The sequence below is a fragment of the Phoxinus phoxinus genome (assembly GCF_949152265.1).
Source record: "Phoxinus phoxinus genome assembly, chromosome: 24".
NCBI classification, from domain to species: domain Eukaryota; kingdom Metazoa; phylum Chordata; class Actinopteri; order Cypriniformes; family Leuciscidae; genus Phoxinus; species Phoxinus phoxinus.
The window spans coordinates 21346478-21369702 of record NC_136899.1 but is presented as its reverse complement, the minus strand read 5'-3'; the positions used below and the strand labels follow the sequence as shown (position 1 = coordinate 21369702).

Below are 23225 nucleotides of genomic sequence, written 5' to 3'. Positions count from 1 at the left end.
ACAACAATAACATCTTTAAAGTAAACGTCTCATTTTTATTGGGTTGAATAAAAATAGTTTGATAGTGCGACTGAGTTGGTAACCACTATACACGCACTCAAAGAAACTGTAATAATTTAAACAAAATTATTGTATACCCTCCACTTATAAATGAAACACAATATACATGACTATATTAAAGGCAGGGTAGGTGATTTGTTCCAGATTTTTTTTTTTTTTATGCTGGTTGAAAGTCTGTAAAATGTTCGTCCAAACGGTATGATGTCCTACCTGCCTATCAACATGTATTTTCATTCCCCTGCGCACCCTGCTCGCGCAGACATCACACTTCATAAGCACGTTTCATGCTATGCAGAGTTAGACAAACGTCAGTTAGCGAGCACCAGAAACAAAACAGCAGCCACCTTTACCTTACTCGGAGAGGTTTGTGACTCGAATGTATGCGTTTCAATGGCAACACTATCAAAGGCGAAATGAATCTGCAGCAGTCAGGTGGTACAGGTCAGAGCTCTTGAAGTTGTGTTCATTGTTATTATGTGCTTTGAGACATGAGGCAGCCAACTCTCATGACGCTTTTGTTTGCTCCCTGCATGTATGTGTACAGCCAAACACGTAGCCTTAACAAACGAAAAGTTTTCTCCCAGCGGTTTTCCATCAAAATAAAAGTTTGATGGTTTAAAGACAGCTATAAATATTAGTATTGTAAGTTTACAGTTGTAAGGTAAAATAAAACTATTTCATTATTGTTCTTAACTCAAATTTGTATTATACAGTGAAATATATTACAATAGTAATATTTTTTTATTTTGCTTTTGATATACTCATTTAGAAAATAATAATAATAACAAAGCTGTTAATTCAATCCAACCCCCCCCCCCCCCCCCCCCCCAAAAAAAAAAAAAATGTGCCGCCCATTACAGTTGAAAGAGATTCTTGCCACTTGTATTTAAACCTTGACATATATCATTTCTGAAATAGTCTGTTAATGAAAAAGGTGAATCATTTCTTCAGAATTTGATTTTTAGAGCAAAATCACATGGAATCCAACAAACTATTGCATTTCTGGTGTGTGCAAAAATAAGCTCCGCTTCAATCATTGCACCTACAGACATATACCGTCTGATTCTTATTGCACAGAAAATATAAAGCACTTTCTCAGAATGCTTCATTCTGATTAACTGGCTGTATGCAGTGTGCAGGACTCGGGTTGCACTCAATTTAATATAACATTGTTATTGTTTACATAAACACATTTTTTGCTTGAGTTTGAGGGCCAATGAATGCATGGAGAACGGTTGGATTTGCCAATGTCTGTGTGGTTTACTTGATACCAGATTTACCTACCCTTAACCTAAAGTAAAAAGTGTTTTATATATTAGTCAGTAGTTATTGGCTATAATAAGCTGCAATGTGGATCAGACTTCATGCCAATTGTCATAAGTCTGGCTTCACAAGGCTGTAGAGCAGATACAGTCTGGCCAAACTCAGATGACCTACTGTGATTTGTAATTAGTTAGATCCACATGCTGATTAGCAATGTGTGAAAGCAATTCAGGGCTCAAGGGATGCATGTAAAAGTGATGGAGTGTGCATTTGAACTGTTTTGGCAGCAGGGTTGGCCTTCATCATAGGATGTTGAAATACTCCCAGTTTGAAACCAAGCGGGCATTTCGTTGAACCCTGACTCTTGTCAATCAGGAGAACGCTCTCAATACTTGATTCCAAAACAATGGAACACGTCATTGGGTTTTTTGAGGACCTTTGATAAAGTTGGACCCACACACATTGTGCAATATGCAACGCACATTTCAGCACATCTATTTTTCAGCTTACAGGAAGGAGATGAAGTCAGATTGTGCTCCCCTCCCACTTCCCCCAACTCCAGCTGCACTGCTGAATGTAGAGCTCAGTTTACTCCAAAAAAACCCCTGCTTATTTCACTAACAACAATTCTGTAATGTCTACGTCTATTTTTCGTCCATCCACATTTACATCTTAAAAAACCTTGTCTGTATTTTTGTTACAATGGATTCTAGTGCTGCAGAAAGAAAGTCCTGCAGGCTAACACTGATTTAGTCTTAGCCTAACAGGGTTCGCCATTAGTGCATTTTAAAGGTTTATAATTTTTAGAGAAAGTCAACATCTGGTAAAATCTGATTTATTTGTTGTTTATTTGCACTATTACAGGCCTAACTGGCCTTAAACATAAATATCTGAAGACATTTGAAACTACAGGCAACCACTGCAGTTTTAATCACGACCCTAACAAAGATGTTGCTTGAGCAGTTGTTTTTATTTTAAATTAGATTTTATTAATTTCAAGATTTAAAGCAAAACTGACTTTAGCTTTGTGAAATGGTGCTAGATTAAACATACCTGCACAAAACAAAAACAGCAGACAGACTGAATGAAAATCCAAATTCACTCTTTGACAGTAAGTGGTGCTTATGGGGCAACAGCGATATAGTGTTTCTTTGGGTGCCGCTGTACACAAAGCCATTTCAGTGCCATTGAAACTTTTCTGAAGACAGTCAGTTCCCTTCAAAGATGTTTCAAATAAACCCCTGCCCTCAATTCAGTATTTATATTTTTCTTCCAATATTCAATGTTTCAACACAATACTTGAAACATTGTCATTCATTTTTTTTTTTAGTTGTTGTTTAGGCATGTAGACATGGTTAATACGATCTGCTGAAGTTCAAACTGAGCATCAGAATGGGGAAGAGCTGTGATTTAAGTTACTCTGAATGTGGAATGGTTGTTGGTGCCAGACGGGCTGGTCTGAGTATTTCAGAAACTGCTGATCTACTGGGATTTTTGCACTCAACCCTCTCTAGGGTTTACAGAGAATGGTCCGAAAAACAGAAAATATTCAGTGAGTGGCTGTTTTGTGGGTGAAAATGTCTTGTTAGTGCCAGAGGTCAGAGGATAATGGCCAGACTGGTTCAAGCTGATAGAATGGCAACAGTAAATTAAATAACCACTCATACAACCAAGGTCTTCAGAAGAGCATCTCTGAACACTCAACACGTCTAACCTTGAAGCAGATTGGCTATCGCAGCAGAAGACACACCGGTGCCATTCCTGTCAGCTAAGAACAGGAAGCTAAGGCCACAGTACAAATCACATGGGCTCACCAAAACTGGACAATTGAAGATTGGAAAAACATTGCCTGGTCTGATGAGGCTCTATTTCTACTGTGACATTCAGATAGTAGGGTCAGAATTCGGCATAAACAACATAAAAGCACGGCTCCATCCTGCCTTGGATCAAGTGTTCAGGCTGGTGGTGTAATGGTGTGGAGGATATTTTCCCGGCACACTTTGAGCACCTTAGTACTACAGCCTACCTGAGTATTGTTGCAAACCATGTCCATCTCTTTATGACCATGTCCATCTGCTGATGGAAAGCAGGATAACGTGCCATGTCACAAAGGTCAAATCATCTCAAAGTGGTTTCTTGAACATGACAACGTGTTCACTATACTCAAATGGCCTCCACTGTCACCAGATCTCAATCCAATAGAGCAGCTTTGGGATGCTCTTGGTGGAATGGGAGATCATGGATGTGCAGCCAACAAATCTGCAGCAAGTGCATGATGCTGTCATCAATGCGGACCAAAATATCCGAGGAATGTTTCCAACACATTGTTGAAACCATGCCATGAAGAATTAAGTCAGTTCTGAAGGAAAAAAGGGTTCAACCCAGTACTAGATTGCATAGTGTCCAGTGAGTATGTGTATATATGAAAGTACTTTTGACTATTCATATCGTTAACTCTATAATTTAGTTTTTCTCTATAAATTTATTTTGGACTTCCACAGTTCCAAATCAAGGGCTCCTGTATGCAGTATTACACCAGTGTTGAACCACTGTCTTTTGAGATGACTAAGTAATAAGCAGATGAATTTAAACCTTTTTAAGGGCGCAATGCACAAGACTCCTTCTTCCTGATGTTGAATAGGAGCTGGAGCTGCTCTAACTCCTTTGAGAAATGAATGGGATCCTCTGTGTTCCTGCACTGCAGACACTGCTGCCCTTTCATCTCCAACAGGAGGCCTGGCGCATCTGCTCGAGTCTCTCGTGTGCCAGAGAGAGCACTGTTCCCTCTCCGAGAGAGAGACTAGATCAAGCAGATGGCAATAAACATTTTAATTGGTGCTGTATGGTGTGTTACTGGGAAACTTTGTTGCCCATGAAGCCTAATTGAGGAATCCATAAAGTTGAGTCTTTATAGGGAACTGAAACCTCAGCACTAGTGCAAGTGATGCAGAGCCGTTCAGATAAACACCCAGCATTCATTGTGTCAGCTTTTTATGCCACTGATTTTGGCCTTCGGATGAACTGTAGATAGTCAGAATGAGTTGAAAACATGATATGCATCTTTTTAAGCCATTCATCAAATATAAAATATAATGACTTCTTTCCATTATGAGGGAATTTTCTTATATTCTCCTCAAGAGCTCTACGTGATCACATTAACCTTTTTCCAATGTCTGTGTGTTTTGTAGAGTATATTATTTGTCCATGGAAAATTCCTGAAATGTGAACAAAAACACAGGGGCCTAGGACTTCCACAATGTAGAAAACAGAATTGCACAATATAAAAATGGAATTTATAACGTGGAATTTTACCGAATTAGGTAAACTTTTGGATTTATAAATCAAAAGAAGGGCATAAGATATATTAGATAATTCAAATCACGTTATGTGACTGGTATCTTTGATTAGTGACTATCAACTAGTCATTTAATGTAATTTTAAAAACTATCTTCAAATACACACAGATAGGTCTTTACTACAAATCACCTAAATAAATTGGTTTGAAAAAATTTACTTCTCAAAGTAATCTGAATTTTGATGTAACTTCTAAAGTTTTCTTTTAAAGACATTTTTTAAATGTTTCAGTGATTTTAAAATACGGTATTGGTTAAATGGTTAAAGTTTCATGAATTAATTGAATTAATTAAAACTCCAATGAAGCACTGAATCAAGTCGGTCTCCCTACTCTCTCAAAATACTTAATTTGTATATATTGCATATTTTATTGCAATAATTTGAAATATATTGTGTATGTTATATATACATAGTCAGTCACTTTATATTGGTTATAAAGTTTTAACGAAGACTGTTTTAAAATCCCTAAGGGAGAAAGGAATGGAAAAAAATATTTCCAGAACCTCTGTTGGGTTTTGAAAGGAGTTTAAGTATATCTCTTTAGTTTAAGTACTTAAAGTATTCACAGAAATACTCCTTGGATCCCAATTTTCAAACTCTCTGTATGCAAAATTAGAATCAGTGCATCCTGAATCACATTTGGCATTTACGTTTGTACGCTGAGAATAGTAAGCCTGGAGTATGTACTTTTCTGGGGGATATTCTAATGATGTATTTGTGAGATGATGCATCTCTAAGATGCTTCTGAATGTTGAAAATTGGCAAGAAATGGCTGCAGAGGCTGAAGCTTTCGTGCCAATTTTTGGTGTCTATTTAAGGTCAAAAGTGTTTCACTTCTTCACAAGCTCCATTAAAACACCCGGAGGATGTCTCGCCCTGGGTACAGACACTGCAGTGAATCCCACCGCTGAAGAAACCCTTGCGTGTCCGGCACTTCGAGCCGCTCACTGCTCCCAGCATCACCACACTAATTTCACATTAACAGCATGTCACGCTTATGGTCTTGTGCCCTGCATGTGTACACGGTCCGACTGGCTGGAGCTGTATTTTATGACAAGCATGTAATCAAATCATAGACTGGGTTTCTGGACCTTGTTGTCAATCTATCATCTTGTTTTCGTCTTGTTTTATCAGACGGTGGACATCCATAAGGAGAAGGTCGCCCGAAGAGAGATTGGCATCCTGACAACAAATAAGAACACAACACGGACTCATAAGATCATCGCTCCTGCCAACATTGAGCGGCCGGTGAGGTACATCAGGAAGCCCATCGACTTCACAGTACTGGATGATGTGGGCCATGGAGTGAAGGTAAATACATTACCATCTGTTTAATCTATATCCTCTGCTTCCATCTCACACGATTCTTACTTTCTTTTTATTAGAGATGCACCGATATGAAATTTCTCAGCCGATACTGATAGCCGATTATTCAGAATGATATCGGCCGATACCGTTTGTTTTTTTATGAATCAAAAATCTCTCCCAAATAATCCTGCAAACTATTAGGGCTGGGACAATATATCGATGCATCGCGAATCGTGGATCGATTCCAATTTTTTCCGAATGCATCGCGAATCGATTCTGAGTTTACTTTTTAACAGCTGTTTGCTAGTTTTTAACCGCTCGCTCAAATGCTCACGAAGAAGAGCGCTCATGCGTTCAGCTGATTCTGAGAATGTACTTGCACCTCAGAATGCTTTTATAACGCAAGTTTAATGTAAACAGCCCACTGCAAACACCCTTGTAATTCGCTACAACCTTTTCAAACTGTATGAATTATTATTTTATAGAAGGTTCAAGTGGTCGGTGTAAGGCATTGGAAGACAGCAGATTACGCCACGCAGTGCCATCTGCTATTAAAGACCTATGCTCAGAACCGAATCGAGAGAGACATCGCAAGGCATTCTGAAAAAATTATAATCAATCCAGAATCATTTCTCGATATACGATGCATTGAATTATTGTCCCAGCCCTACAAACTATACAGAGAACCCTCTCATTTGGTATACTATAATATTAGAGGTCAAAATCAACAACAGCTATTACATTCAACTGCTATTTATTTCCAGATATAATATTTACACTCAAGTAAAAGCTGAAATGGTTGTATACAACTCAGTTACACATAAGGTAGTTTCCCTAACCCTTCATGGCAAATTTAGTTTTTAAATACATATAAAATTAACAGTAAATACGTTTTTTTTTTAAGCTAACTAAGAAACGGATTACTTTCCTGAGGTAACTGCAACATTAAGGGATATTGTTCACAAGCAAGTTTTATTGACATCTTTACACAGTTGAAACACTGAAACTAGGCCTATTTTATTTAATTTATTTAAAAAAAAAATTGTGGGTAGGGCCAGTGAACATTTTGGCAGGGCAAGTAAAAATTTGTCAAAATATCCTTTTTTTCAAGTGTCCTCATAAACACGTCGGTTATGAAGTGCTTAAAAGTGTTTTTTAATTAATAAATGGAAGGTAAAGTTATATGTGCCCCCCCTCACCCCCCATTTGAAAAAGTAACTGATCTGTGACTCAATAACCACAATATGATCCAATCCGTGAGTTCTGTGATCCGTTGCACCCTAATCGGCTTTATATTGGCCATCAGCCACCCCGCTCTCTAAGCTATCTGCCATCAAAATCCATATTGATCCACCACTAGTTAATAGCATTAAGCATTGTTTTTGTGACTCACCAGCTGACACTGCGCTTTGGGGTTAGGGTTTCTAGAGGCGTGTAATAGCTCTACCCTGATACCTCATCTCTATTAAAATTGAGTATGAAAATTAACAGCAAAATAAGATGAATGGCAGTTTACGCCTGCCTCTGTTCTAGTTTATAGAGGAAAACATTGCAATAGGGCTGGAGTTTTAAATAACCTGACATTTTAATAAAAATAAAAACAATCCAGCAATGCAGTGCACATTCCAGCCCTTGTGTTGACAGCATGCGTCTGTGTTTATCTGACGTGCTGAAATGTGAAAACATTTGACCTAGTGACAGCATGACCCTCCATCTGTGGTTCATCTGGCAGGATTGTGAGCGTCATGGGCGTTCACAGGGGATTAGGGAATAGTGACGCCTGCGACCCAACAGCCAATCGATTACGAGCATTTATAGGATGAGCCTCACATATAATCAATATTAATGTACGTGTTGTTTACATTTATTGGGGTTAAAGCTAACTGCTGTTTGTTTGTAAGCTTCAGTATCTGGACTGTAGCCACTGGCAGTTCAGCCATAATGTACAAAACTGTTTCAGTGACCAGGAAACCAACTTGTCATTACTGTCTCTTATGCTCATCTTATGCAAGGCTGTGTTTATTTGATCAAAAATCCAGTAGAAAGGTATCCAGTAAATATATCCAGTATATTAAAATAGAAAAAAAGTTATTTTGAATTATTTAGTTTGTAACAGTTTTTTTACAATGTAATTTATTCCTGTGATGCAAAGCTGAATTTCAGCATAATTTCTCCAGTAATTTTTTTATCAATTGAATCCATCCTTGCTGAATAAAAGTATTACATTTTACCTACTCAATTGACACTGTTGTGTATTAAAAAAAGAAATAATAATAATAATAATTATTATTATTATTGTGATGCTCAAAGAACATTAGGGATATGCAATTAATCGTTATTGTTTTCCTCCCCAATTATTTTTTTTATTTATTAACAATGAACATTGTTTGGTGAACTATTCCTTAAAAGTTCAAATTTGTAATCTATACAAAAGTTCCAGAGTTTATATCATACTAGCTAAAGCCAAACTTTCGATATCATGCCGAATGCTTTCACAGAATCTCCTGGCAGTGTTTTATTACACCTGATGTCGTTCAGTAAGAGAAGCCGTAACCTTGAGTCACCGGACAGGATTACAGCGTCTTCAGACAAATTTACTGTTTGCAAAAGATGAGATTTATTTTCACTGTCAGCTGACACTTAATCTAGTCAACGGCCGCAGGAATGCAGTTCTCAGACGTTTTTTGACTAGTTTATTTTACTTCCTTTCCCTGTTCAGGAAAAATATTAGGATCCTTTTTGCCTGTTTGGGAGAACATGAAGCGCTTTCGCAGTCTTAAACGCAGAGGATTTTGCCGCTGTCAGAGTATGATACATTAAGCCGTATTTCTGTCTGGCCGAGGCAGGATTTTTGCTCTCGACAGATTCCCCTGAGATCTAAATGAACACCGCATGTATGTTTGCATGATGGGATGGATCTGATCCTGGAAACTGATGTTGTGCGAGATTTAGGGGCCGTTTACACAACACTGTTTTCTACTAAAATCTGAAAACCTTTTATGCATTTTGGCCGTTCTATTACACAAAAACGGCGTTTCGGGGACCTGAAAATGCAAACTTTTGAAAACTGTTTTTTGAAGACGATACTGTTATAGTCTTCGTGTAAATTACAAAACGCGAATTTGTGAAAACGGTGAAGTCTTGCAAATGTGTATTACGTGTTCAGTCTATTAAAAAAATTCCTTATATATAACCAAAGGTCGAAATAATCAAATTAGATGTTTCTACTTTGTATTTTCAGTTAAACTGCTGGCTTAGCATAGCCTACTTCTAGGATATAATTATTATTTTTATTTGGTATATTTATTATTATTCTTTTTTTTTAGTTTGTTTATTTATTTATTTATTTATTTGTTATGCTTTATTCAATATTTTGTTCATTTGGTTTATTTATTCATTTATTTTTGTATACTTGTTTTTATTTGTCATTTATTTAATTTGGTTTGTTTTAGTTTTGTTTATTTATTTATTTTTAAGATTTATTTTTGACTTTTTTTCCTTTTTTGAGATGGGAGACAGGAAGGGAAGTGGGAGAGAAAGGGGGCTGGGACAGTTTATGTATTTTATTTTTGTTTATTTATTGGTTTATTTGGTTTCAAGTTTTTTATGTTAATGGTTTTATAAAAGCAACAAGGCACATCAGGTTCTGTAATATTGTGAATATAGTGACAGTTGAAGGGCTTGCAGGTGCTTCACAACACACTGTGCCTAACATCATCCTTTATATACTCACAATATAGACTGGCCTCAAGTCCCTTATTGCTGAAATACACTATTGTTTCTTTTTTTCTGCCTACCGGTACTTAATGTATGAGCATTGTCTCGGTTACTTTTGCCCTCATTGCTCATACGGGACAGCACATTAATAATGCCACACTTTGCGTGTAGTGCAGAACAGTCACTACACTTGCAGCCTTTTGATACAGTATTTAAAAAGTGCATAACTAAGTTATGCTCATAGAAACGCAAATGCTTTTGTGTGCATTAAAAGTTTTGGTGGTAAATCCAAAGGGATGAATACTTTTCCACGTTTTCAAGAGTTATTTCCTATAATCTCACTGATTGTGTGAACGCACTGCAGTACAGACCCGAATAACACCGTATGAAATGAGACCGCGGGATGGAGTTAATGTCTGCTTCAGACCACTCAATCGAAGAAAGTGTGAAAAGAGGAAAAAGCATTTTAGCATCGCCGCTCTAGTGCAGTAAAATGTAGGTTTCGAGATTTAAAGTGCTTTTGTCCTGCTTCAAGAGCTCTGAACTGAGACATGCCGATTTTTGACTTGCCCCTCTCTCTCTCTCTTTCTCTCCCTCTTTTTGTCTTTCTCTCTTGTTCTGTAAATCTCACACTCTCTTTTTCTGCCCTCGCTAGTGGCTTAAAGCCAAGGTAAGTGTACTTGTCCCATGAACCCCTCCTGCTGTAGTCTATTACTGGTCAACTGATACAACCTTCCCTGTGATCCAATTACATATTCATATTCCTGCATTCATCCTCCTTACCTCATATAGGCCTGTCACGATAATTCATCTGGTTACTTTATCTACTCACAATTACTTGAAATAATTGTGCAATTTAAATTTCAAGCACATTTTACCATCCAAATAAGGGAAATCATATTACGGTTAGTATATTATATTATTTATAAGTGTTATATATATATATATAGATATATATATAGTTATTTATATATTTCATAACATAGGCTTACAGAAGTAAAAAAAAAATTATTCATCAATACAAATGTATGATTGTGACAGGTCTACTCATAACCTCGTCATATGCTGTAGTTGTAGATCAATCCCATTACAAAGTGATCCATCATAGCTGTATTATTTAAAGATTATTACATGTTTTAATATTAAATCATGTTCATATGTGGCTGAAACACACAGTTGCCTATGCAATTGAAGTATTTGGGCTTCTGTTATTTTGTTTGTAATTCATTTACTGTCAATGTTAGGTTTTTAGTCTATATGATAGTGATAGACCGATGTATATTGGAGAGGCCAGTACGTCAACTGATATCTGAGCAGTTTGAGATTGTAGAAGAGAATATTGATAAGTGTTAGTTTCCCATTGTACGTTTAAAAATTATTATTGGATAAAAACATATTCTGTTTTTGTTTTAAATTTAGTACATATTGTGTAAAATTGTTTACCCAATTAAAGTTAATTTAAAATAAAATGCAAATAAATATTCCTATTTGTTAATTATTATATCATTATTTCTGCTACCTTGTTGTTTAGAAATAGGCAAATGATCGACCACTAATTGTCTTTTCATTTGGAATCAATGGACCTCATTCATGAAACTGTATTATCAAAAAATGTACACCTGGCCCAACCTTATGTAAATGGTGCATAACATATCCAAACATTTTGTTCTTTTAGATGATAAGACTCCATTTTGAGAACACTATTTACAATAATTATAGATATAGTGACTAAACTAATTAGTTAAAAATGAAAATAAGTTAATTTAATAAAACAAAATTAACAGCCATGTAGTCCATTTTCCTTTTTATTATAGATTTATATTATACTGGAGCCAAAGCTCAGAAGGGAGTTCAGAAGTTTTCACATCACATATTGTTCAAATAGTTGTAATTCGAGATTATGCTAATAATGGATGATTATGCATGCGCTCCTTATTTATGGATTATTTATATTTATATTAATTGTGTAGATAATCATCTACACAATTTGAACGGTCAAATCCGAGGTTACGAATCATTTGTGAGAAGAGTTTTCAGGAAGGTCCATTTCACACACAAATTACTCGTATATATGTATTATATATTCATGAATGAGGGCCTTTTATTGAAGTAGCAAACTGAACGTTTGGATGAAATCTATAGTTTTGTCTGGTAAAGTCCTCTTCTCAGCTCCATTCCTTTAGTCTTATTTATGTAAGCTGATGGTCGAGCTCTGGTCGAATACTTGCACTGATGTTTTGCTTGTCCAATCGGCAGCACGGCAACAATCAGTCCGTCAGAGGAGGAACTCTGTCCAGGACCAATCCCCCAACACAGAAACCTCCCAGCCCACCCATGGCAGGACGAGGCACTCTTGGGTAAGATCTTATTATATACTTCAGTGTGAAAAGAATGAAGCCGTTACTGAGCAGTATGATAAAGCTATCACACAATACTTCGACACTGACAGCAGTTTTCAGTAGCAAAGTCGGAAATAATTTGTCATAAATCATATATGCCTGTTTGTTTGAAATATGCAGGCGTAACAATCCTTATAAAACGCTTGAGCCGGTGAAACCTCCAACCGTTCCCAATGACTACATGACGAGTCCTGCTCGCTTGAGCAGCCAACACAGTCCAGGACGCACCGCATCTCTCAGCCAGAGACCCAGAACCCACAGGTAACACACTATCTATCCATCTATCTATCTATCTATCTATCTATCTATCTATCTATCTATCTATCTATCTATCTATCTATCTATCTATCTATCTATCTATCTATCTATCTATCTATCTATCTATCTATCTATCTATCTATCTATCTATCTATCTATCTATCTATCTATCTAAGTTTATTCATTTAATTTGAGTAATTTTGTATTCCTTATTTGCCTTGTCCTGCAGACACACTGTGTATGCGATGTGTGCAAGGGCTCTACTAATGAATCAGATATCTAATTTTCTCTCTTAATTTGGCTTTTTCCTCTAGTCCTCTCCCACACTTTTCCATCAGCCTCCACAGTTTTATTTCTGAATGTCAGCGCATATTTGACATCCTCTGGGGGGTATAACATTTTCGCTCATGTTCTTCATGTTGCTAATGTCTAAATGACGATGTTCGGGGGGTTTCTGAATGTTTCCAGTGTGCGATCAGCACTCTTCACACCCACTCGTCTAACATCTGTAAATAATGTCCTCACACCAACCCACACCTCAACCGCACTCCAGACCGGAGGGAATAACCCCTCGTCCCACTCCCCAGCGCTTGCTAAACACACTCAGGACTGCAGCGTTCATGCTCAGAACGGCTGAATGAATTGGCCTCATTAGTTAATGCTGACTGTGATGCCATAAATAATACACAACTTTTAATTTGTGTAAATAGTGGCACCACAACGCCAGGTCTTGAGTGTGGCCTGCGGAATCCATCAAATTGCTTGTCTTAAAGGGAAGAAAGGATTTTGCTTTTTACCTTCCTCCATAAAAACACAAAGTAGAAATTTTGAAGAATTGTGCTGGTAAAATTACAATGAATGTAAACTTAGTCGTTCAAGCTTTTAAAATGATGCGAAAATCACCATGAAAACGCACTGCAATTTGACTACATACAATATTGGGTAACACTTTATTTCACAGTGTCCTTCTTACACAGTTTACATGTAGTTACTATAGTAATTACCATAAATTGTGCATAAATGCATGCAACTACTAAACCAAGCCCTATTCCTAACCCTAAAGTAGGTACATATAGTTCAAAAACAAAAATCTTACCAACTCCGAACTTTTGAACGATATGGGGCTTTGCGTCACTCTTAATAGCCTCAGTCCTTGGTCACTGTATGTATGAAAAAGATCGACATACGAGAACAGAGATGCATTGTTTTCGCTTTAAATATATATTTTTTGAGTAATCTTTGAATGCTGTTCTCGATTACTGATGTGTAGCCGACAGTGTTTATCAATCGATGTGATAGTTGCAGCGTCAGCAATTTGTATATGCAGATCTTGTGTGATTAAGATGAAGTATGAAGGGTTGTCTCCACCTCCGTCATTATCTGCTCTCCAGAAGCGTTCGCTGCTTATTCAGCTCTGTTTATCCGGCCCTCATCCAAAGTTCTTTGGGAACCCGATGCATTATGGGTTACGACAGTGTCAGTTAACCGTTTTGTTACCAAAGGTTACATTTACAAATGGATCTAGTAATCTGGTGGCGTTGAGTAGTGATTTCTTTTTGTTTTTTCTTCAAAAAAAAAGTTGTGAGTGTTTAGATGTTGGTCAGATGACCAGATATCAAGTTAAGTCAAATTGAGTTGTATAGTGCTTTTCACAATACACATTGTTTCATTTCATAATGTTTATAATATAATATTAGAGCCGGGTGATGTAGTTATATTTTGCGACAATACAAGTAATCAAGCATTTAAAATATGCTATACGTGATATATCACACTTTACGAGAATGCTCTCTGTATGCGGATAAAGTTGTACATACTTATATATTCAACTTTATATAAGGAGCTGGGCAATAAGTTACATTTTGAGACCAAATAAAAAAATCTGGCAAATGAGATTTGCACTATAGTATTGCTTTACGCGAGTAGTGTATGTATGTGGATAAGGTTAGATGTGATATAGCCTATATATAACGATATAAACAATCACACAGCCGAGATGTGCTATATTGTATTAATTGCTTTACATGAGTATTACTGTATGTAGGTAGGTAAATTCGGATGTAATGTATAATGTTTTATATATCAACGGGTGATACTATAATTTACATTTAACTCTGCTTATTAGTTAAATTTTTTAATTGTGAGAGTCAGAATTGCAACAAAAAATTATGGGATACAAGTCGGAAATACCGTTTTTATTTTGTTTATGCAATGGCGGAAACTATCTTTTATATGTGACCCTGGATCACAAAACCAGTCACGAGTCGCACGGGTATATTAGTGGCAATAGCCAACTATACATTGTATGGGTCAAAATTATCGATTTTTCTTTTATGCCAAAAATCATGCGGATATTAAGTAAAGATCATGTTCCATGAAGATATTTTGTAAAATTCCTACCGTAAATATATAAAACATTTATTTTTGTGAGTGAATGCAGCACAATCACGAACATAAATGCACAACTTTAAAGGAGATTTTCTCAATGTTTCCATTTTTTTGCACCCTCATATTCTAGATTTTCAAATAGTTGTATATCAGCCAAATATTGTCCTATCCTAACAAACAATACATCAATGGAAAGCTTATTTATTCAGCTTTTTGATGACGTATACGTCTCAATTTTTTAAAATTGACCCATGTGACTGGTTTTGTGGTCCAGGGTCACATATGATCTTCTCTAAATGCTTGTACTAGTCTTTCAGACAACCAACAGAATAATTAGAAAATTCTTCAATTGGAAAATATTTGCAGATCTCTAGTTAAAATCAGATCATTTAACTCAATCTCCGTTTAGATAATGGAGCAATAAAGCCTGTGCTGTGATAATGAGATCTCTTGCAGTGCATCATGGGAACCCCTGCTGCTCTGGTTTCTACATGGACACACAGAGGATCATGCGGGGGTGTAACACTGATGCAATGATGCTCATAGCTCCACACTGTTGAATAATCCATCAATTGATCTGTTGAACGTACGTGTAACTACGTATGGCTAACGTACTACAATGTGTCTCAAAGCCAAGTGTGTATCTAGGTCACTTTACCATGTGAGCCTGTGATGCTCAGAATGGAGCACTAGCTTACTTCTTACTGAATACTACACAGTATGCGATGTTCTGCTTACTGTTCTTTTAAAATAATATGTGGAACAGTATGCATGATGAAAAGCATTTAACAGTATATTATCATAACCTCATTGTGGCATCCAGTGATTTTGGACAAAATCGCGATGTGGCTTAGTTTGATTATCAAATCGCAAAAGCTGTGATTAAAATATATATATTTTCTATATATCACAATATAGACAGAGTGAAGTGTTTTTTTTTTTTTACACACTGACAGCTCATGATCCAGTATTGAGTTTGGGTTACTTGTGTATTTGGGAATGCAAAATCTGGCAACTATCTTCTCCAACTTGTAATGAAAAGCGCTTCGAAACCATCTGTTGTCAACAAAAGAGATTTTTTTAAGGGTTGGCTCTGGTTTTCTGTCAAAATAAAAGCTTCATGGTTTAACACTTGAGAATGAAGAAATTGAGACCGACAGTTGTACTGTGAAATAAAACGTATTATTATATTTTTCTTAAATACTCATTTTTATTTTTCAGTGAAATATTACAATAGCAATGTTTATTATTTTAATGTAATAATTTTATTTACATAATTTTATTTTATTTACAGCACAGTTCTAATAATAAATAATATTAGTATTATGTATTAATATTCATATTTTGTAGTCATTGATATACTGTATATTTTGCAGCCCTATTATTGTTATTTTTCATTTTTATTTTGTGTAGTAATGTGTTGTCTTCTGGGAGTGTAATCTAACGAGTTGAGAAAAAGATTACTGTTGATATTGCCATCACATTGAATGTCAAATTGCGTTGTGGGATACAGTACTCCTAAAGTGTGGAAAATCCACACACTCTATACACAGTATGCATAACGATATGATATGTATGGTGGTATACTGAGAAGAACTGTATCTGACGACTTCTCTTTCTCTGTTTAGTGGCAGCAGCGGGGGAAGCGGCAGTCGAGAGAACAGTGGCGGCAGCAGCATCGGCATTCCCATCGCTGTGCCGACTCCCTCCATTCCCAACTCAGTCCCAGGTGAGCTGAGCCCACATACACAGTATCTGAAGCCCAACGCCCTAGGTTAGGGCCAACTGGAGACTTAGACTTACACTTCACATGTGGGTATTTAACGCTGCAGTATTTCCTGTTCTCTAGAGTGAGAAACGGAGCAGGATTAGTTGTTCATGGCCTGATTCTTCCAGCGAAAGGTTTGTCAAAGTAGGCCACTACACAAAACAAGGACAGGTAGAAATGGAGAGGAAGGGGAAAACTCTGAAGGCTGGTCTGTCGGCAGAGAACAGGAGAAAAGAAACGAGTTTAGTGAGAAAAGAGATCGCTGTCCTGCCCCCCCCTCCTGAATCCTCAGTCACCATAGCAACACTGCATCAGCACCTCTGATTTCCTTTTCCTGGATTAAGGTTATTTAGTGCTGACAGGACTTTTGAATGCAGCTTCTCTGTCCTTGCACGCTTTTATTGATCTGTTTGTGTTTTTGCATAATACAATTTAAGGTTCTTCCCTTTAGGTTTTCTTTTAGGCTCTGATGAGGGACTATTTTGGCATTCAAAACCTAGTGAGCTACATACTTAGGCAGCATTTTAAGGCATCTTAAAGACATGTTGGCTATTCTGAACTTTTAAGCCGAGACCCCTCGTTTTAGCTCTCAGTAGACAGCATCAGTTGTACCCTTTATGGAGAAGACGGTTGCATTGCAAAATTAATCCAAGATGGCGCACCGAGTTGAGAGAACGTTGATTATGCTTGCATCATTCAGTTCTGAAAATTTGATAAATGCAAAATATTTTATATATAATAAACGGGTTGATCAAAAATAAAAATTGATCAAAAATAGATACAAATTATTTATGGAGTGTTTTCAGTCTATTGTAAGTATTTAAAAAGCTGTTTTTTTTTGTCCCGAGAGCTGCAGGAGTGAGTCCTAAAACGCGGAAACAAGTTAGCATTTTCACCCTTCCGGGTCCATTGTCCAGAAGTCGATGTGTTTTAATGGGTTTTAAATGCCTGAAATAAGGTCTGTGGTTAACAAAAGCTCTAGATATTCTCAAGTTTTATTCTACAAAAAAATATATCAGTCAAACCCCTTTGTGATATGTTTGAGCTTTTATGTAGCTTGATAAAGGAAATTCACAGGAAATTCATTACTCACTAGTCTGCTTTTACTGCCTCATTGTGTTTATAATCGCGCTCTTGCAAACTATTATAGCTTGTAGATTTTGAATAAATATTGAAAGAGTTGTCAGAAGTTAGAGATGAAGTCATACTACTGTGGCATAGTTGGTTTGTGGCGATTGGATTTAGACTTCCAAGATCCGCATTTGTGAAGATTATCATGGTAAACAAAACGTGTGAGAATCATAAGCTTTTGTTGGTCAGAGAGCTTTTTTCTGCAATAATACAAGTGTCAATGGAAAAATCCAGTTTTTGTCTAGGGAACTGGGGTGAGGCAAACATCCGAGGTGGTTGTCAAAAATGTTGTCACTGCAGTACATCTTTTACCCAGTGTTTATGCTATGCTATGTTTTTAGCATTGTGTTGTTAGCTTAGCTTAATTTCTAACATCAACATCCACTGGAGTCAATTTAGAGTCGAGTCTCCCATGTGCTTCATGTGTCAAGTACTATTTGTGTGCCACGAAAAGTTGCTGCCCATGTGGAACATTTCAAATCTGTCAACTTACAAGGATATAGGATGGTTGGGATGCCTATCTATGTAGACAGCAATGTAGCTCACTGGGTTTTGGAACAGAGCTTAGCTTTTTTTGTGCGCTAATAATGAATGAATCGCGCTCAAGGTGTGTTTTCTCTGATATGACGTTCTGACCCGCAGTCGAACCCTCATGGGCTGCTCCTCCCCCAGCCCCTCCTCCTCCACCCCCCCTCCCCGGTCAGGGTCCACCAATGCCAGCCGCTGCTATAGGTGAGCCCCTCCCCCAATCCCATCGCCAAGTCTGATCCAGGCAACACCGGCGTTACCGTCCCGCCATCCACCTGTCTGTCTGTGGGTGTCAGAATGGGTCACTTTTGGTGGTGGTGATCATTATTTTGGGTGGCGGATTTGTGCTTAATCAACCAATTTAAATCAATGCACTGTGAAGAAGTCTCTGAACTGCCTAAAATAATTTCACATAATTCATTGTTAGTGTTGTTTCAGGGAAAAAAATCCAGTATACTTGAGGCCTATTCATACCAAGGATAATAACTATAAGGTTTTAATAATAATTCAAATTCTGTGAGAATAGGGACAACACAACTATAATGATAATGTCAAAGAGGAACAATATTGTTAGAATCACTTTCAGAACAATTGTTTCTGGCTGATTAACAATAAAAACAGTGACAGCCAATCAGAATCCATTAGACTTTGAAGAGCTTAAGCATTTCAAGCGGCAGATGACGAAACTGCAAGGGCGCGTAGAATAATAGTTGTTGTTATAATTGTCTTTATAGTTATTGTTCTTGGTGTGAATGGGCCTTTAATGGGTTATTGGGGTTAGTTCACCCAAAAAATTCTGTCATCATTTACTCACCCTCATGTTGTTTAAACCCGTACGTACATCTTCGGAACACAAGTAAAGATCTTTTTGATGAATTCAGCTACACAACAACCACTTTTTTTTGCTTCAAAAAGTTCATATAGAAATTGTAAAACTAATCCATATGAATTGAGCCAAGTCCAAATTTTCTGAAGAAACATGATCACTTATATGATGAACAAATTCTCGCTCGTCAAGCGACCTTTAGCTTCCGTTCACCACAACTGATGTGCGAGTTGATGAATCTCAATGTGAATAAAAGCCTAAATTCAATCTGTTCATCGTATAAAGCGATCGAATCTCTTCAGAAAAATTGAACTAAACCGTTCAATTCATATGGATTAGTTTTACGATCTCTTTATGAACTTTTTAAAGCATCAAATGGGGTAGTTGCGTAGCTGTCAGGGACGGAAATCTCTCAGATTGCATCAAAGATCTTCATTTGTGTCCCGAAGATGAGCAAAAAAATTTGGAACGACATGAGGGTGTGTAAATGATGACTGAATTTGCATTTTTGTGTGAACTATCCCCTTAAGATGCGGTCACATACCTTTATATGGCGAAATGCAGTCCTCTCATTAGGAATCTGCGTGATTGGGAATTTCATGAAACATTTCCCCATGTGGATTTGCCATTGGATTTAAGCTTGTTGAACTTTGAACATGCAAATTTACCAATATAAAGCTTCTTGATTTGGAAGTGACCTCTAAGTAAGCGGTCTTTCATGAATCACTAGTGTTGGCAATGGACAATAAACTTGCTTTTTCTGCTAAATTTCGCTGAAGTTTTACTAATGTTACCTCACCTTGACATGGAGAAACTCAAACTGTATCTAGAAACCAAAATATAGTAGAATCTTGAGGGTGGGCTTTCTTGACTCATGTCAGACTTAGAAACTGCATAGCAATGCCTTAGCAACCACTTTAAACAACCTAGCATTGTGTTGGTGAGTTGTCAGAGACGTCCTCACTGCAGGCTCTTTTGAAAGATCATGTTAGCCAGTGCAGGACGAATTAACTAATTGCTTTTAGATAAAGTGCTTTGGATAAAAGCTAAATGCTTAAATGTAAGATGTAAACATCATATCCCATAATTCTGTTCATTAGAACGGGTTTTCACTGGCTCCACCAGGACACATTTGGAATGAGAGGTCCATCTTTAAATGAGATATGTGTAATGTGTTCATATGCCACTGGTGAAGGCTTGTGGTGCCACAGTGATGTTTGTCCACTGTGTTTGTTGTTCTCTTCGTTCTGGCCATCACTATCAGGGAGAGCGTGTGTCTCTAGGGTTTCCCTGTAATCTGTTATCTGACACTGTCAACAGGAAATGTCCCTATAGAGGAAATCCCATCTGCAGTGTAAACACACAAAGGACTATATTATTACATATACAACTACAACACGGTACTTTTTCTCAGGGCCTTTTCTAACTTTGCACATTTTATTGCAGGTCCTGCTGTAGTGTTGTATAATTACATTGCCATTGTTTGTAGTTATTAAAGTAAAATGGCTGTGAGTTTTCTGAGTTTTCATCTGATGTTGGGTTTCTCAAGCCCAGGTTTTCTTTGTGATTCTGATGAAACATGTCCTGGTCATATTTAAACTCAAAATCAAAAGAAATATTATATACAATATAATTACATGTCCTGGTCATATTTAAACCCAGACTCAAAATAAATTATATTGCATGTAATATAATTACTTTTGAGTTTCTCGTTGATTTATATGAAGATTTTCATTAAATGCTCATACTGTAATATAAGTTTTACTATTATAGTAAAACAAACTTTTTTAAACAATTTTTTAAATTAAACTACTTTAAGTTTAGTATACAGTAAGTATTTGAAGGGAAAATATTTGCTTAATATTTGTGAAAATGATAGCAAAAAAAAAATCAGGCTTCACTCGATTAATCGCATTTACCATAAGTTTGTGATGTTATATATCTATATATATATGTGTGTGTGTGCGTGCGTGCGTGCGTGCGTGTGTGTGTATATACTGTGTATATGTTTATTTATTTATTTAAATATACACGCATAAACTTTTTTAGATGTGATTAAAGTGATAGTTCGCCCAAAAATTTAACTTATTTACTCACCCTCAAGTTAATTCAAACCTGTATGAATTTTTCTTCTTCTGCTAAACGCACAGAAAAGATATTTTGAACAATATGGGTAACCAAACAGTTGATAGGCCTCTCTTGAACTGAGTAAATGATGACAGAATTGTCTTTTTTTGGGGGGGTGAACTATCCCTTTAATCGCGATTAATCGATTTGACCGCACTCTACAAAAGTATGAAAAGTATCAAATATGACATGGAAGTGTGTTGACGTGTTTGGTCAGATCCACTCTTCTGCCTATTAGCACTCGACTGCCTTTTCTGTCCTGCTGTATGTGTGTAATTCACTGGCCACTCCTGGACTTTCTCCCGTCTTTGTTCCCTCTTCTGTGGGCACTAACAGCTGTGGCTGCTGGGCCGGGTCTCGGGCCGATCCCCATGTCCCAGTTCGGCACGATATCTCGGCAGGTCTCCCGACACAACTCCAACACCTCGTCCTCCGTCTCCATGGTTTCCGCCACGGGAACATACCGCCGAGCCCCGTCCGTGTCTTCCCAGTTCTCCCTGCAGCAGCCGCACGTTAACGGTGGCACAAACGCAAGTAAGACACGAAGAACGCTGCACGAATATACAGACACGTTCAAACTCACATCAAATTTAATCACGCACTTGACGGTTTAATTATCAGTCAAATTAAAATTCAGCAATAGCCATATCCATGCATCATTAAAGGCAGTTTTTTTTATGCTGGTCCCGTCTGTGGAGAAGGGAACAGCCTGTCTCTTCCCACAGGTGTGCGGCCGTACACACTAATGTCATTTAGACCGGAAAAGCCTCAGATTTAGGATTGGTGAGAGCACAGGGCCCGTGGCCACCTGTTTATGAATGGAGATTTAGTGTCTTCTGCGATTTGAAATCCCACTGTCAGATGTCCATGAGCATTAGAGTGAATGACGGTTGACTCGGCATCAGACGTGAATGATCACACATCATTCATGCATTCAGGGGGAAAACCTACTCTAACTATCACACCGTCTGATCACAATCATCTGTCACTCTGTGGACAGTGGGTTTACATTGTTACTTTCGTCTAACTGAACTTTTTTTTTTTTTTTTTTTTTTTTTTTAAGAACAATAAGAAAAATTTGATCACAACCTTTTATATTTTGGTTGATGATGATATACACCACCGTTCCAAAAGTTTGAGGTCAGTATGATAATTTTATTTTTTTGAACATTTTTATACTTTTAATTAACAAGGATTAAATGCAATAAAAAAGGACAGTAAGGTCATGCATCGCAAAAATATTGATAAATAATAATAAGAAATGTTCCTTGAGCAACAAATCAACAGAATGTTTCCTGAAGGATCATGTGACACTGAATACTGGAGTAATGATGCTGAAAATACAGCTTTGCAATGCAAGAATAAATTACATTTTAGGATACTAAAAATTCTAGTAATATTATATTTATTTTATAATTATTATTATTTTGATTTGATGACTTGATGAGCATAAGCGCAAAATCTTACGACCCAAACTTTGGAACAGTAGGGTTTATTATGACATACAATATTTATTTTGTAAGTATTTATAATACTTTTTTTTTTTTCTGAATACTACTTTGCAATGAAACAACTTTTGCAAAAATTATTCAAATTCTATTTTATCTGGAAAACCTAAAAATATCTGGACTTTTTTTTTTTTTTTTTTTTTTTTTTTTTTATGTTTTAAATTGAAACATTCAGTTCTGGAAAAAAAAAAACATGGAGATAAATACAATCTTAAATGCGAATTTTGATATTGATATAACTACACCTTAAACTGAAAAGCAAGAAATTAATTGGTCGAAAGGTATCGGAACGCTGCCGATTTGTTATTTGATATCAGATTACCAGAGAGAACGTCATGTTCAGGCTTTCTAGATCTATATAGGAGTCCTATTCCTATAGGACTACTCTTCCCCACCTTTATTATGTGGGACTGATGTTTTCTTTTCTCTTCCTGCTTTTTTTCCCTCTTTCCTCTTGGTCTCTCCTGCTCTTTGTGTTTGCGTGCGTGTGTGTGTGTAGTGTGTATGGCCCCTCCTCCTCCACCCATGCCCCAGCTCACCCCACAGATCCCACTCACAGGCTTTGTGGCCAGAGTTCAGGAAAACAGTAA

The 23225-nt window shown here is 36.9% G+C and overlaps 1 protein-coding gene across 11 annotated transcripts in view; it reads left to right on the top strand.

The window, feature by feature from the left end:
• Positions 1-23225, top strand: part of abi1a (abl-interactor 1a) — a 55721-nt gene that overhangs the window by 28114 nt on the left and 4382 nt on the right. The window contains exons 3-10 of one of the 11 annotated variants that reach the window (XM_079601229.1): positions 5812-5988; positions 10358-10372; positions 11959-12059; positions 12222-12362; positions 16376-16476; positions 18289-18378; positions 21464-21661; positions 23135-23221. In XM_079601229.1, the coding sequence (XP_079457355.1) occupies positions 5812-5988; positions 10358-10372; positions 11959-12059; positions 12222-12362; positions 16376-16476; positions 18289-18378; positions 21464-21661; positions 23135-23221 (910 nt within the window). The remainder of the gene's footprint in view (positions 1-5811; positions 5989-10357; positions 10373-11958; positions 12060-12221; positions 12363-16375; positions 16477-18288; positions 18379-21463; positions 21662-23134; positions 23222-23225) is intronic. The other 10 variants (XM_079601232.1, XM_079601233.1, XM_079601234.1 and 7 more) reach the window with 10 other exon arrangements.